This window comes from Xyrauchen texanus, chromosome 34 (assembly GCF_025860055.1).
Source record: "Xyrauchen texanus isolate HMW12.3.18 chromosome 34, RBS_HiC_50CHRs, whole genome shotgun sequence".
Classification (NCBI taxonomy): Eukaryota; Metazoa; Chordata; class Actinopteri; order Cypriniformes; family Catostomidae; genus Xyrauchen; species Xyrauchen texanus.
Window position 1 is genome coordinate 26293239 of NC_068309.1, and position 15788 is coordinate 26309026.

Below are 15788 nucleotides of genomic sequence, written 5' to 3' on the forward strand. Positions count from 1 at the left end.
CATCCGTGTCAGTGCCTGATTTCATTCATTTAGCAGTGCAACAGTATGTGATTAAACAATGGCAAAATGCAATAAACTGTAAAAATATGTGCTCAAAACCAATGAGTTTATGAAAATCATAATTAATGATAATAATATGACATTTATTGCCAGCCTGCAATATAAAGCAGCATTATGTATTATTTTTGCATAGCTGAAATAGCTGGAAATGGCTAATACCAGAAGTGGTCCACATTCAATGTTGCTAATGGTGGCACCCTAGTTCTGCTGAAAAATAAGGTAGATAAAATAGGTCAATACTGTCTGATATCCCTTTTTTTTTATTTGTTTTTTTTTCTCAACTCAGAACAGTTAATTGACTCAGCCAAAGAGTTGTATACTGTTGACATTGTGCCCATGGGATTAGTTTGCGTACCTTCAAAAAAGTCATTACTACAGTGGATTGGTGGCATTGTGGGCTAAAGCACAGAACTTGTAAGCAGAAGATTGCTGGTTCAATCTCCTCAGCTACCACCATTGTGACCTTGAGCAATGCACTTAACTCCAGGTTGCTCTGGGGGGATTGTCCTTGTAATAAGTGCACTGTAAGTCGCTTTGAATAAAAGCGTCTGCCAAATGCATAAATGTAAATATAAAGTTGAAGCCTTTTGGTGTATATGAAATATTGGCTGTTTTTACAATCAGCAAATCACACAACAACTGATCAAACATTTAGTGTAATTAGTTAGTGGTGCTTACTAAGAGCATCTTCATTAATTAGTGCTTGTCCTAGTCCTAAATGGGTGTTTACACTGAATGTAGCTATGTTCACACAGTCAGTGTTTGGAATTAAGAAGCATATTTACTACAGGTGTGACTCAAATTGTCCTGTTCATACAACAGTTTGAAGTGGATTGAATACTGTCCGAATGAACAAGGAACCAAAGTCAATCCCATTTTTAATTCCTTAACGGTCCAGTTTGAAAAATTCAGAAACCCTTGTTATTAATGATGCCTGTGGCTGTTAAGTGAACTGCAGCCAGCTGCCTGTTGCTCGTGCTCGCACTCATGCACACACTCCATAGGGACGTGAGCGAGCGAGCATCGGCCAAAACAATGACGTAACATACAATGAGAATGAACGTGATCCACTGGCATCATGCTGATAGATGAGGTAGCATAATTCAAATTACACAGTTATGATTGTTTTACTGCAAACTTTAAGACAAAATTAAAACTACTTATCAGCTAACATAGCATACCGCTACATACTACCGAACTAGACCAGACAGTTTACTGTTGCACTGTTTAAGTCTAGTCAATTTTATTTGTATAGCGCCTTTCACAACACCTATCGTTTCAAAGCAGCTTTACTCGGGAGTGCGCATAAACGTCACATCCTTTGGATTTTCCCAGCAATTCTGACCCACTCCCTTCGCATGAAAATCAGTCTGCAGGCTTTTATAGGAAACATAGGAAGTCCGGGAAGGGCTCGTTTTTTAAGTTGCGTTACAAGCCGTTCACACATTGGCAAAAAAAAAAGGAAAATATTACATGAAAATTGTTACATACTGCACCTTTAAACAGCCATGAATCATGCCTGTTAACCATGGTGACAGTGAAAGTAAGGGTGCTTTCACACATGGTACTATTGTTTAAACCAGGGGTCAGCAACCTTTTTTACATGGAGTGCCATTTTTAATTTTCCTGGTATTGTATCTGAAATTTGAGACAACTTGTGAAAACATTTCTATTTTTCATTTTTATAATTTAATAGTTACTGTATAGTAATGTAATCTTTCCTCATGTTCACGCAGCATGTTTTCATCAGTTGAATGAGAAGCTAAACACTTTTTAAGTGTGACTCGGCTCACACTGCGCATGCAAGCCATTCACCCATCACAAGCAGATATTTAACTGTTTTCGGTGAATCGCACCACCTAAATCCTAAAACTTTCTTTTTTTAACCATAATTGCATATCCGAAACCTTTCCCCAAATTGATTTGCCTCAAAATAATGACATGCAATTTTGGTCAGTTTATATTGCTGTCTTGTTTTGACCAACGACTATACAGGCTAATGACATTTAAGGTATAGTTCACACCAAAGTTATTTATAGATATTTTGAATAAGGAATTGATGGAAATTTAAGTTGCTTTTTACTGAAAATCTTGTCTCGATGCCATGGTCAACATTAAATTCCACTGTATGTAAAAAAAGCAGTTTAGAGATTCTACTATAAATAACTACTTTTGTGTTCCACAATTCGGAGATTACATCAAAGTGCAGAATTTCATATAAATAAAATATTCTACTCCTCTCTCGCTGTTGCTGGTATGCCAGTGATTACCCCTCCACGTGCCCTAGGTTCCCGACCCCTGGTTTAGACCAATCCAGTGTTCGTTTCCTCCCCTTGCTCCCACTGGTCTCTGTTAACACCATATAATTTTGGTCCAAACTGCGGTCTGATTGCGTCATCCACATGAGTATAAGTAGCAAATGTTTACCACTGTAACTAGGTTACAACTCAAGAAATTATCAGCTTTGCTGTGTTATTAAAGTTTTCATCTCACCCGCTAGCCTGTGGATGCGTTGCAAGAGATGTGAATAATACGAGCAGCTCGCTGATGGTGATTTATTTAGAGACAAGCAGGTATGAGAAATGCATTATACATAATAATGGCGATCGCAAGCCTGCAAAGATGCAAATTTCACTTCTGTGGTTTGGTATGATTGCATTCATATCAACAGCGAACTGTACCAGTGTTAACATGACCCGTACCCCAGACCACATTTTCAAACTTGCGATTTGTGGGTGTGCAACAGAGTTCGGAAAACAGTGCTTGCATCATCCAAACGAACCAAAATTTGATGTCATTCGAATCTGGGTGTGCACCAAAAGTGCTTGGATGAAAGGACCCTAGATTAAGATTTTGACTTCAATAATACTGGAAATTCTTATCACAACTGATATGACGTTAGTTAATAAACAACCAATCGAGGCACAAATTAATCCGTTACATGTTTAATGAATAGGTCACCCAAAAATGATAATTCTTTACATTTTTTCACCCTTATGCCATCTCAAACTTTTCTGCGTAACACCATTTTTTTTTAAAGGACATATGATGCGTGTTTGTTCATCCAATAAAAGTAAATGGGTCCAAAACTTTTACGCTCAAAAAGGACATCAAAGCAACAAAAAGGTAGCATAATTCAAATGGTTTGATCCATTTCTTGGTTTCTTGGTCAAGTCTTGGTTTATTTCTCGCCCAAATCTGATCATATCTCTTTAAAAGACACTGGATTTTTAAGTGAACTGTTCCTTTAATTAAAGTCAAAATGTCTAGTTGATTTTCTCTCTCCTCTTTTCTCCCCAATTTGGAATGCCCAATTCCCGATGTGCTCTAAGTCCTCGTGGTGGCTGAGGACGAATCTCAGTTGCCTAAGTGTCTGAGACATCAATCCGCGCATCTTATCATGTGGCTTGTTGAGTGCGTTACTGCGGAGAATAGCGTGAAGCCTTCACACGCGCTAGATCTCCATGGTAATGTGCTCAAGTCACATGATAAGATGCGCGGATTGACGTCTAAGATGCATAGGCACCTGACATCAACGCACAATTCACCACGAGGAGGTTACCCCATGTGACTCTATGCTCCCAAGCAACCGGGCCAATTTTAGCCGAGCTACCCAGGCCCCATGTCTAGTTGATTTGCACAATTTGTCATTAGCAACCATGTGAAACTCACTTTCTCATGTAATGATTCATACTATGAAATTTAGCTGACTTTGTTGTAATACATTTGGCTATACTAATTACAGCTCTCCTCATAACATTGGTCTTCTGATTCTTAAAGATTCACCCTCTGCCTTTACAGTTTAGAGGAGAAAAGAAATAAAATCCAAGCCTGTGTTAGACCGTAGCCACCCTCCTCAGTCTTGTGACTCCAGCTTACCCTCTGTGTTATCACATGTCTGAGAGAATAGACTTGGTTTCTTGAGTGTTTAAAAAAAGTATTTAAAATTTTAATCTGTTGTTTACCCATAGCTGTGGTGTTTTTGGTGAATGGCAGGATCCTTTTAAGACACTTGTGAAAAATGCTGTTATGATTTTGTCTATGCTCATCTTAGTAAAGATAGTGACCATGTGTTAAAAACAGTACAATAGAGAATTAAAACAAGTTAGTTTTTTTCCTGAACAAAAACTGTAAGTTTAATTCGGTATTTTGCCAGCCACGCTTGACCATTCTGCATTTTTGGAACTTAAGTCATAGTTGAAAGTGTAGAAAGTTGTTCACACATTTATATATTTGTATAACTAAAAGCCCTGCTCAACAGCCAGTTAGCACAGAAAGAGTGGTAAAGGGTTGTGAAGAATGCTAGTGACTGCACAATGGAGTTTCCTTGCTGACTAGCCTTCTATGCTTTGAGCATCAACCTTTTAGGTGTCGGCATAAGGAAACTGCTAAACTTTTTCACTCACCCACTCAGTTACATCCTTATTCATGCTGCTATAATGTCCATATTAATTAGCATCATAAAGAGAGCGGGATGGATTTGCCACTGAACTGTAAGATGTCTTTCATAGGGTCTATAGTTGTCATCACAGTGAACCGTTTCCCCACTGTCACTTTATAGTTCAGTCATTCGTTCATCCGAGCGCCCATACAGCTAACCGGCTCTAATGGTTTGATGACTTTGTATGATGGTTTGATGACTTTGAAGTGCATTGTCTCAATTCCCTCTAAACCTGAATGAGCCAGAAGTTGCGATAAGAATACAGCAGAACAGGTCAGTGAGAAAGCTGGGAGCACATCAGCTGTCGTACTTTTAAAGCTGATGAATTTACAGCCTATAGACAGAAATGGTCAGGTCACAGGTCCTAATCAGTATCTGAGCTGAGTTAAGAATGTTACTATGATCCAGTTAGTCTTGTGTAGCCAGATGTTTGACTAAAACAGCAAAGGTCTGGACTATATTGCAGCTTAGATTAGCTTTGAACTTCCCACTTAGAGCCTTCTAACTGAAACGTTATGTGGTCAGTTTTGTCATTATGTGCCATTTAGAGGCAGGGTTATCTGAGATGCTATAATAAAATATCTGATTTACTTGCTATTCATGCCTCAAAGTAAACAAAACCTCTCGTTTTTTACATATTTGTTGATATCTGTCTTTCTACTGCAGGTCTCTATGTGTACACTGCCTCCCTCTGGCAGATGAGTAACCACCGGGGCCTGACGCATCGCAGTCGCACGGACAGATAGTCCCCTGCAAGTGCGGCGGGTCCTTTGGCTCGCAGCATGCCCTCTACCAGCCGGGCAGGGAACCTGAAGGACCCCGATATCGCAGACCTTTTCTTCAAGGAGGACCCCGAGAAGCTGTATACAGACCTTCGTGAGATCGGTCATGGAAGCTTTGGCGCAGTTTATTTTGTATGTATTTCATATGTAATATGTTTTTACCTATTGAGGGTCTTGGATAGGGGTCAACCATTACAGTAAGTCTCCTAGGCCGATAAATCGGCCGATATTTGGTATTTTTTGGCCGATTAGTTTCTTAAGCCATGATGATGCTGAGAATTGCCGCCTTGCATGTGAAGGAGCTTTCTGAGACATGTAAATGACCAATCACAGTTTGTTTTGTTGTTACGTGCCATAGTGTTACCACAGTAATGTGTGCAAACACATCTCATTTAAATGGTCCTGCAACTCAGAGCCGTGACAGTACATATGAGCTTCTGATATTTAAAGTGCTCGGGTGATTAATTCTCCTCTCTCTTCTCAGCATTTACCTGTAACTGTTAACTGTCTTGTCTAATGACAAAAAGATAATATCAGTACAACTTCTATCATATATTGTCTACAAATATGTGAATATCTCATTTAGGCAGATTTCATTCACAAACCTCACGAAATTTGCACAAATCTTTTTCTTCCTGTGGAGCGCTCGTACATATTCCTCTTAAGCACATTTTATAATAACCTGGATCAAAACTGTGTCCCTCTGACCCTCTGAATATGTAAATGTCATATTCATTAGTTTGATTCTGTCTTTTTGTGAGAAAATGCGATTGATAATTACAATTTCTCTGTGCAAACAATTACTAAAATGGGAAGACTAAACAGAAACCAGGAGTAACTGCTTTCTACCATCTAAAACACAAGCAATTTTATTTTTCCAATTTATGTCATTTACTATTATATTACATTGTGTGACATATCAGCATTATATAGGCCTATTGGAAACCATGGTCTTTAGATATCAAGCATCGGCCAACAAAAAACCCATATCGGTCGACCACAGACAATAATTTGTTCTGTGCTTGATGTATGAATAGGGTACAAATTGGTATGGTTATTTTTTTAAGCAATAAAGACACAAATGGCATTTTCTTTAGGGGGAGAACTATAAGATATCTTAGATTAATTGTTATCTAACATAAAAATTAGCATAGCATGAAAAGTGGCTAGTTTTAAGTTTCTATATAACCCTGTGGCAGGGCGGAGGGCGGGGCCGGGTCGTGATACTACCCACCGGTCCCGTAATTAGCCGTGATACTACCCACCGGTCCCGTAATTAGGCTAATTACGGGACCGTGTGTATCACGACCCGCCCGCCCTCCGCCCTGCCACATTCCTCCCTCGTTCTCTCAGGCTGGGCAGCCCACGGCCTGACGTACATCCCCCTCCTCTTTCCCTGGGGGAGGGCGCGCCTTCTGCACTGTCTGCCGGCAGGTCATCCCCATCTACCTGGACGAGGGAGGAATGTGGCAGGGCGGAGGGCGGGGCCGGGTCGTGATACTACACACCGGTCCCGTATTAGGCTAATTACACATGACCACGCCCCCCATGCCACAAACCCTTTTATAATTGTGATTTTAAATTGTACTATCTAATTTTTGTACCCTAATCATGGAAAGTGCCAAAAACATGTTTTGGTAAATTGTATAATATCTGATTTGTTCCTTGCTCAGGCCCGAGATGTGCGGACTGCAGAGGTGGTGGCCATCAAAAAGATGTCCTACAGTGGGAAACAGTCCAATGAGGTCAGATTTCCTGAATTCTATAGTCAATACACAGTCCTGCAACAGTTGTTGTGAATTCAACTTTTCCCTTTTTAAGGGTAGACATGGTGATTGGAATGAGATGTAGACCAATATATCGGTTTTACCATTTAATTGGTGCCGATAGATGCTTTTAGGAACTATCAGTTTTGGCCAAAAATCTCTACTGATTGTTACTTATACTGTATATACAAAACGCTTCATCTGGTCAGTATATAGGCTATAAAAAGCTTAATTTGGTAATTACTAACATAGAAAGCATTGTAACAGTTTATAGTAATAGGGCTTGTTTACAGTTTAAAGTTCAGCGTTCTGCACCTAATCTTAATTTTTCTGGTTATTATTGGGATTTTGGTTGCATACTAAACTGCTTTTGGGATTTTATTCATTTTGGACTCTTGTAGCCTCAATGTCTAAGCCTGTCATAGTAAGGAAAGACTAAGATATGTTTCATCATTCTATAAATCAATAAAAATAAAACTATCAGATGATTAATTGGTTATCTGCCTTTTGCACCACTTTGGTTATCGGTATCGGCAAAATCCAATATTTGTCGACCTCTAGTGATATACAATCATGGTATAGTTTATGTGTGCTGTCCCATATTACCTTTGGTTCAAAATCAATAAAAACTGAGATCACAGGAAAGCCAATCTCAGAGGTTTTTCAAAATTGACATTTCACTAACAATGGCTTGGCGCAACATCATACAACCATTATTAAGTAACAATTGAGAAAGTAAATTGCTGCAGTCACATTTAGTCTCTCGTGTAACACCTCATACTGAAGCAAAGGCCATTCATAGTTTAGTGGGTGGAAGTGTTTTCCCTTATAATTTCAGATTAGCAGTAATCAGATTAGACGTAATCTGTGTGCAAAGGCTCCTTCAGAAGATTTTAGGACTGACTTTCTTTTTTAGATCTACGCATGTTAGCGAGTCTGATATATCCAGTCTTATTCGTTTTAGATAGTGGAAACTGATCTGTCCATTGGAATTGATTGCACACTTCTGAAGAGTTGTATGTTAATGTAATGAGGGACATTCATTATAAAGACGACTGCTAATTTTTTTGGTTTTACATAATCTTCTCTTTACTTAGAAATGGCAGGATATCATTAAGGAAGTCAAATTCCTCCAGAGAATACAACACCCAAACAGCATAGAATATAAAGGATGCTACCTGCGGGAACACACCGCATGGGTAAGATCTCGCCATTCTCCAGCTCTCTCTCTCTCTCTCTCTCTCTCTCTCTCTCTCTCTCTCTCTGCTCTCATGGGCATAGCATTTTAACGAGTATATAAATAACAATTGTAACCTCTGTTCAGTACCCCACTACTACTAAATATGTATGAAATGATTAATCTTCCTTTCCCTCAGCTTGTCATGGAGTATTGTTTGGGCTCAGCCTCTGACCTCCTTGAAGGTGAGATGCCATTTAGTTTTATATGAAACCATTATCATGCTTTTATTCAAAATGTGGGTGTGCTCATTTATTTGCCAGCCTTTATTTATGCTCAAAGCAAAAGTAAATCCTAAATCCTTAGCTATAATATTTTGGTGTGTGCTAATATATTTTGAGATGACCGTTAGACTAGATTTTATAGGAATAGTTCACCCAAGAATGAAAATTCTTTCATTATTTACTCACTCTCATGCTATCTAAGATGTGAATGACTTTCTTGCTTCTGCTAAACACAAACAAAGATTTTTAGAAGAATATCTCCTCTCTGTAGGTCCATGTGAATGGTGTCCAGACCTTTCAAGTTCCAAAAATCACATAAAGGCATCTTAAAATTAATCCATATGACTCCAGTGGTTAAATCCATATCTTCAGAAGCGATATTATAAGTGTGGGTGAGAAACAGATTAAGATTAAAGTCCTTTTTCCACATTTTGAAAGTGAAAATGGAGATTTATGGTAAAAAAGTATTGAAATATTGATCTGATTCTCATCCAAAGTGATTGCATTGCTTCAGAAGATATATTAAACCACTGGAGTCTTATGGATTACTTTTACTACGACTGTCTCTGGTTTTTGAAGCTTTAAAGTGCTGATCACCATTCACTTATATTGTATTGACCTACAGAGCTCAAATATTCTTCTAAAAATCTTTGTGTTTAGCAGAAAAAGAAAGACATGCTTATCTGGGATTAAGATTCACTTAAAAATGAAAATTCTGTTATAATTTAATCACCCTTGTGTTGTTCCAAACCTCTGTGACTTCTGTCAAACACAAAAGATGTTAAGCAGAATGACTGAAGACCTAATTCAAGACCTGTTATAAATCAAGTTATCAAGTTTGTTATATTTTGTCCTACACCAGTACCTGACTTGAGTTTAGATGTTTACATTTCTGTTACAGTGTCCATTTTGCTCACATAAAAATGAAATTCAGTTAATGCTCAAAGAAACCATCTAGACAACCCTTCTAGGTACAATTCAAAATGTAATTTTAAATATATTTTCATAAATTTTTCATCAAATTTGTCATATTTAGCTTTTGAAAAATATCCAAATTCTGTCTATTCCTTCAATTAAAGTCTTGAAATTAAAAATATTTTGTTGTATATATATTTGTAAAATTTGTATTGTTTACTTGCATAATCTGTACAGTTTTTAAGTATTTGCATTAATATGTAGAACACATGCTTAATCTGTACTGTCTCTTTAAGACTAGAGGCATCAGCCAGTAAGTGCATATAACGAGAGAGGACGTGCAAAATTTCTTTAGCGCATCCATGTGTCATTAGAATTACATTTTTCTTTTCTTGTTGTTTATGATCAACAACTGACTGTAAAAAAACAGAAAGGGTATTAAAAGAGACATTATTCAATGACATATGGATCCGTGGATCTCATATTTGGACAGACAGAATGAGTTAAACCAAACTTTTACTCTCAACATGCAGTGAAAAGAACTCTCTGCTAATAACTTCTCTACTATACTACTCAATCACTGGTGAGTAAAATCTGAACATTTATTTGCCAGTGATTAATCATAAACATTTTATTCGTATAGCGTGAGATTTGTTTTCACATGTGAGGAATGTAATTGCATATAGAGGGTTGCCACATAAAGTGAAAGATCGATCTTGGGATTAAAGAATCGATATCAAGAGCGTTCAAACAAAGATCACAATGCATTGGAAAATCTATGCCCCATTGGTGTTGAACATGCACCCATTAATGTTTGTTTGTTTTTTTATTAGTTCACAAAAAGCCCCTTCAAGAAATTGAGATTGCAGCAATTACCCATGGTGCTTTGCAGGGCCTTGCATACCTTCATTCCCATAACATGATTCACAGGTTAGTGCTTTTATTCACTGTTGTGTGTGTGTGTGTTTGTGTGTGTGTGTGTGTGTGTGTGTGTGTGTGTGTGTGTGTGTGTGTGTGTGTGTGTGAGCGTGTATTTATCACTTTGTGGGGACCAAATGTCCCCATAAGGATAGTAAAACCCGAAATTTTTGACCTTGTGGGGACATTTTGTTGGTCCCCATGAGGAAAACAGCTTATAAATCATACTAAATTATGTTTTTTGAAAATGTAAAAATGCAGAATGTTTTCTGTGAGGGTTAGGTTTAGGGGTAGGGTTAGGTTTAGGGGATAGAATATAAAGTTTGTACAGTATAAAAACCATTATGTCTATGGAAAGTCCCCTTAAAACATGGAAACACAACATGTGTGTGTGTGTGTGTGTGTGTGTGTGTGTGTGTGTGCACGTGCGTGCGTGCATGTGACAGCTTATTGCCATGTTTTGTAAATTAACTGTATCATGAGTATTGAGTAGCATTGGGAATCAATAACATGTTCTAATTAAATCTACAGCATCACAGCAAAATAAATTGTTTTAGCAGACCTTTCAGTCTGAATTGATGAGTGATGAGTGCGAAAGACTGGGCACTGGCAAATAATAAAAATCGTTTTATTGCATTGTCCTCATTGGCTGCATGCACACCAGCGTAATTATATTTGCAAACAAATGACCCGGTTCTTGTATTGAATTGGTCAAAAAGTGCTTCCTCAAAAGCATTAAGAGTCATTAACACAATCCCTTAATATGAGAATTCACTGAAAACTTGAAACTGCACTGCCTGTTGGAGTCGAATAAAACAGCCCCAATCTTAATTATTCTATGGGTGTCCTTTTTTCCACTTAGGGATATAAAAGCTGGGAACATCCTGCTGACTGAGCCTGGACAAGTCAAACTGGCAGACTTCGGTTCTGCCTCCATCGCCTCTCCGGCCAACTCTTTTGTGGGGACACCATATTGGTGAGCACACTGGTTGTCTTTGTACTGTATAATAACTATATTCACACAACCTAATGCAGCTCTAATACAATTTTTTGTTTCCTTTCAGGATGGCCCCTGAAGTGATTCTAGCCATGGACGAGGGACAGTATGATGGAAAGATTGACATCTGGTCTCTTGGGATCACTTGCATAGAATTAGGTGACGATGCTCATCATAAAATGAACTGCACATATTTATATATATGTTGTGAAATGCTATGTCTTACTGTTGGTTCTCCCTTTTGCTGTAGCGGAAAGGAAGCCCCCTCTTTTTAACATGAATGCGATGAGTGCCTTATACCACATAGCGCAGAATGAGAGCCCCACGCTACAGTCAAGTGAATGGTGAGTCCGTTATACTCTATGCATGTATAGATAGATGCCCTTAGTCATTGACTGAAACTTCTGTGTTGTTCTTTCTCTCCAGGACGGATTATTTTCGAAATTTTGTTGATTCTTGCCTTCAGAAACTCCCTCAAGACAGACCACACTCTGAAGATCTGTTGCAGGTTTGCTTTAAAACTTCAAAGTTTGAAGAGATGATTCGCACAAAAATTAAAAATTCTTTAGTCATTATTTACTCACCCTCATGTTGTTCCAGACCTGTATGCTGTTACTTAGAAAAGTTATTTTGAAGAATCTCTACGCAGATCTTTTCCAGACAGTTCATAGCGACCACGAACATGTGACTCATGTGCTAAAGCTAGACTGAAATTTGAGTTGTAATTCACTGAAAATCTTCCCCTCCACCAAAGCTGAAATATATATATATATATATATATATATATATATATATATATATATATATATATATATATTTCATGTTTTCTAATCTAAATGTGTTTGACATCATTGATGCCAAACAGTATTGATTCTCAAAAAAACTTTGTAATGAAATAAATGAATATGTTGGCACAATTATATTTTTGTCTACAAAACTAATTTCAAGCATTAAAGCATAGGTTTTTTAAAATCATGAGAAACATTTCAGATAAGTGACCCCAAACCTTTGAACGGCGGTGCATTTAAGTCACTTTTCTTTATTTGTCAAAGTAATCCACAGGAATACTTTCTCCACTAACCTTGTCCTTGTTTTGTACTCGCTCTGTTGAAATCATAGCATGCCTTTGTCCAGCGAGAGAGGCCAGAATCTGTCCTAATGGACTTAATATTGCGAACAAAAGATGCTGTCCGAGAGCTGGACAACCTACAGTACCGTAAGATGAAAAAGATCCTCTTTCAGGAGGCCCACAACGGGCCGACCGCCGAGACCCAGGAGGGAGATGAGGTCAGATCTCAAACCTTTCCTAGTACAAGTATTTTAACTAGTGTTAAATAATAATTAATTTTAACATTGAGAATGGAGGTACAGAATTGTTTGTTGTTGTTGTTTTTTTTTTACTGCATGACCATGAGCAGTGCTGAGCTCTGAACATCTTTTGCCTCTGTGTTTAGGAGCCAGAGCACGGTGCTGGGCGCACAGGCACAGTGAGCAGTGTAGGTAGTAACCAGTCCATTCCCAGCATGTCCATCAGTGCCAGCTCTCAGAGCAGCTCAGTGAACAGCCTTCCAGATGCTGCTGATGACAAGAGTGACCACGACTTGGAGAAAGACCACACTGTGATGTCTAACAGTTCGGTCATACACATGAAGCCTGTACGTTCATGTACCTCTTAAATTTTATAGGAATAGTTCACCCAAAAATGAAAATTCTCTCATCATTTACTCACCCTCATGCCATCCCAGATGTGTATGACTTTCTTTCTTCTGCTAAACACAAACAAAGATTTTTAGAAACATGTTTCAGTTCTGTAGGTCCATACAATGCAAGTGAATGGTGACCAAAACTTTGAAGTTCCAAAAAGCACATAAAGGCAGCATAAAATAATCCATACAACTCCAGTGGTTGAATTTATGTCTTACAAAGCGATGCAGTCAGTTTTGGATGGCAACAGACCAAAATATAAATCATTTTGCACTGTACAGCTTGACTTTGTCTCCTTGGCGATCATGATTTCAAGCTCGATTACACTTCCTGGTGCCTTCCATGTGTCAAGAACTAGGAAGTGTAATCAAGCTTGAAATCATGATCATGCCTAGAGACTAATGGCAGGATGGACAGTGAAAAAGGTGTTAGATTTTAGTCTGTTCTCATCCAAAACCAACTGGATCACTTCAGAAGACATTGATTGATCCACTGTAGTCATATGGATTACATTTATGCGGGCTTTGTGAAGTTTTGGTCAAAATTCACTTGCATTGTATGGACCTACAGAGCTGAGATATTCTTCTAAAAATCTTTGTTTTTGTTCTGCAGAAGACAGAAAGTCATAAACATCTGGGATGGCAGGAGGGTGAGTAAATGATGAGAGAATTTTCATTTCTGTTTGAACTTTTCCTTTAAAATAGTCCTAACCCATCTTATGCAAAGACAGAAAGCCGTCTGTAGGTTGATTTACCAAAAAAGTGTAAACACTGTGGCTCTGTGGTGCTATCAAAACATTCTTCTGTTTGTTTGAGCATCCCAATACAGCAGCATTGATTCAACCAGTGGTATGAGTTTGGGGCAGGAGTACCTGTTTGTACAACTAATGGCAAACTGGGTGTGTGTTGGGGAAATCTGTTCGAAAACAATAATTATTTTAGCAATTCCAGTTGGTAACACTAGTGGTGCACAAATTACACACTTAAGCTTTAAAGTATCATAGAAAACTGCAGCCGTTTGAAGGGTGCTGTTCCTTAACACCCCAAATCAGAAATGCTCTATATCTCAGGAAATATCTTAATACTCAAAATACATTTTGTTGCTCTTGTGACCTTCAGGAAGAAGAGGAAGTTTACCATGAGGATCCTGAGATGCGTCCTCATCCTACAGAGGCCCTCACAGCACCTGCACAGCCCCCAAAACGCAAGCACCATCGCAACCGCGAGCACTTTGCCACCATCCGTACAGCGTCTCTGGTGAGTCAAAAATGTTCACTGGATTCAAAAGCTTTATTGTAGGGTCACTTTCGCTTTAAGTTTTTAGCAATATTTATCATTTAATAAAACATTTAGTTTCAACACATTCCATAAGTGTAGGATTTTTGCCTTTTGTGTGCTCTGAGTTGGTTTAAAATGTATCCTAAATTTAGAAAAAAAAAATGTTTTGTATGAATACCTTCACTAACAGGTTTAATGCACTAATACACGTGTGCACGGTTCGTGAATGACCCATTGTCACAAATGTGTTTTACAATTCCCCTCAACCCTAACAAGAATTTATTGTTTGCTCCCAGTCTGACATTCCTGTAATGTTCAACATTCATAAAATTTTTCTTGGCTGCCTTCTTATCATTTTTGTCTGCTCTATTTCCCTCTATTCCCTCTATTTCCTTGTCTGGTTCTCCTCTTCTGTCATTCAGGTGACACGGCAGATGCAAGAACATGAGCAGGACTCTGAGCTGAGGGAGCAGATGTCTGGTTACAAGCGCATGAGACGGCAGCACCAGAAGCACCTTATGGCCCTAGAGAACAAGCTGAAAGCAGAGATGGATGAACACAGGCTGAGACTGGACAAAGAGCTGGAGGCCCAGAGAAACAGCTTTGCTGCTGAGATGGAAAAACTGGTGAAGAAAAACCAAGCAGCCATGGAGAAAGATGTAAGCACACACAAGACATGTCACATGATCTACCCGGACCCAAGTGTACATTCAGCAGAGTTATGTTTAAGTCCACCTGAAAAGCTTGCCCTCAATATAAGCTCGTTGTCACACTCACTGCCTCTTACATCACTCAACCATAGTTATCTAATCAAGTAACAGTGGCAATCCTCATCTATCTTATATGATTGGAGGACTCAACATTAAGGATTTTCTCGGCTGGTCCAGTTGGTCAAGTCCCACAACAGAAATGAATGCATTAATAATATACATTTTTATCAATAAACAAATATTTAAATGTGTCAGGAAAAAAATATATTTATAAAAATGTTATCTTTAAAAACAAAAATAAAAAAAAGCCATACAGATAATTTACAATGTTTTCAAAATCCTGTAATACCTGACCCAATTGGGAAAGTAAAAGTTCTTTCAACTGGCAAGAAACTCTCTCACACTTCCACATCCTCATTGTTGAGCCTCTTGTTTGACAGTGTCTTTTCTTACATTTTATTGAATGTTTTGCTCCGAAGGCCAAGCTATTTTCCTCTGATGAGAAGAAATTCCAACAGCACATTCAGGCCCAGCAGAAAAAAGAGCTCAGTAGCTTCCTGGAGTCACAGAAACGAGAGTACAAGCTACGTAAGGAGCAACTGAAAGAGGTACGTACACGTGAGAATTATTTAGGCACAGCTTTTTTGTCCACCTACTAATTCACTGTTTGTGTGAACCTACTTGAGATGATTCCAGCTAAATTAACTTCTTTATAGACTTTTCTGAACTTTCAGTGAGTGAGGTACAAAAAAATGAC

At 38.4% G+C, this 15788-nt stretch overlaps 1 protein-coding gene across 1 annotated transcript in view; it reads left to right on the forward strand.

The window, feature by feature from the left end:
• taok1b (TAO kinase 1b) overlaps positions 1-15788 on the forward strand; it is a 33277-nt gene that overhangs the window by 8838 nt on the left and 8651 nt on the right. The window contains exons 2-15 of the mRNA XM_052103864.1: positions 5168-5415; positions 6957-7028; positions 8147-8248; positions 8426-8471; positions 10259-10355; positions 11206-11319; positions 11408-11499; positions 11591-11684; positions 11767-11848; positions 12460-12627; positions 12795-12995; positions 14163-14300; positions 14744-14980; positions 15511-15639. Of these exons, the coding sequence (XP_051959824.1) occupies positions 5284-5415; positions 6957-7028; positions 8147-8248; positions 8426-8471; positions 10259-10355; positions 11206-11319; positions 11408-11499; positions 11591-11684; positions 11767-11848; positions 12460-12627; positions 12795-12995; positions 14163-14300; positions 14744-14980; positions 15511-15639 (1704 nt within the window). The 5' untranslated portion in view covers positions 5168-5283. The remainder of the gene's footprint in view (positions 1-5167; positions 5416-6956; positions 7029-8146; positions 8249-8425; positions 8472-10258; positions 10356-11205; positions 11320-11407; positions 11500-11590; positions 11685-11766; positions 11849-12459; positions 12628-12794; positions 12996-14162; positions 14301-14743; positions 14981-15510; positions 15640-15788) is intronic.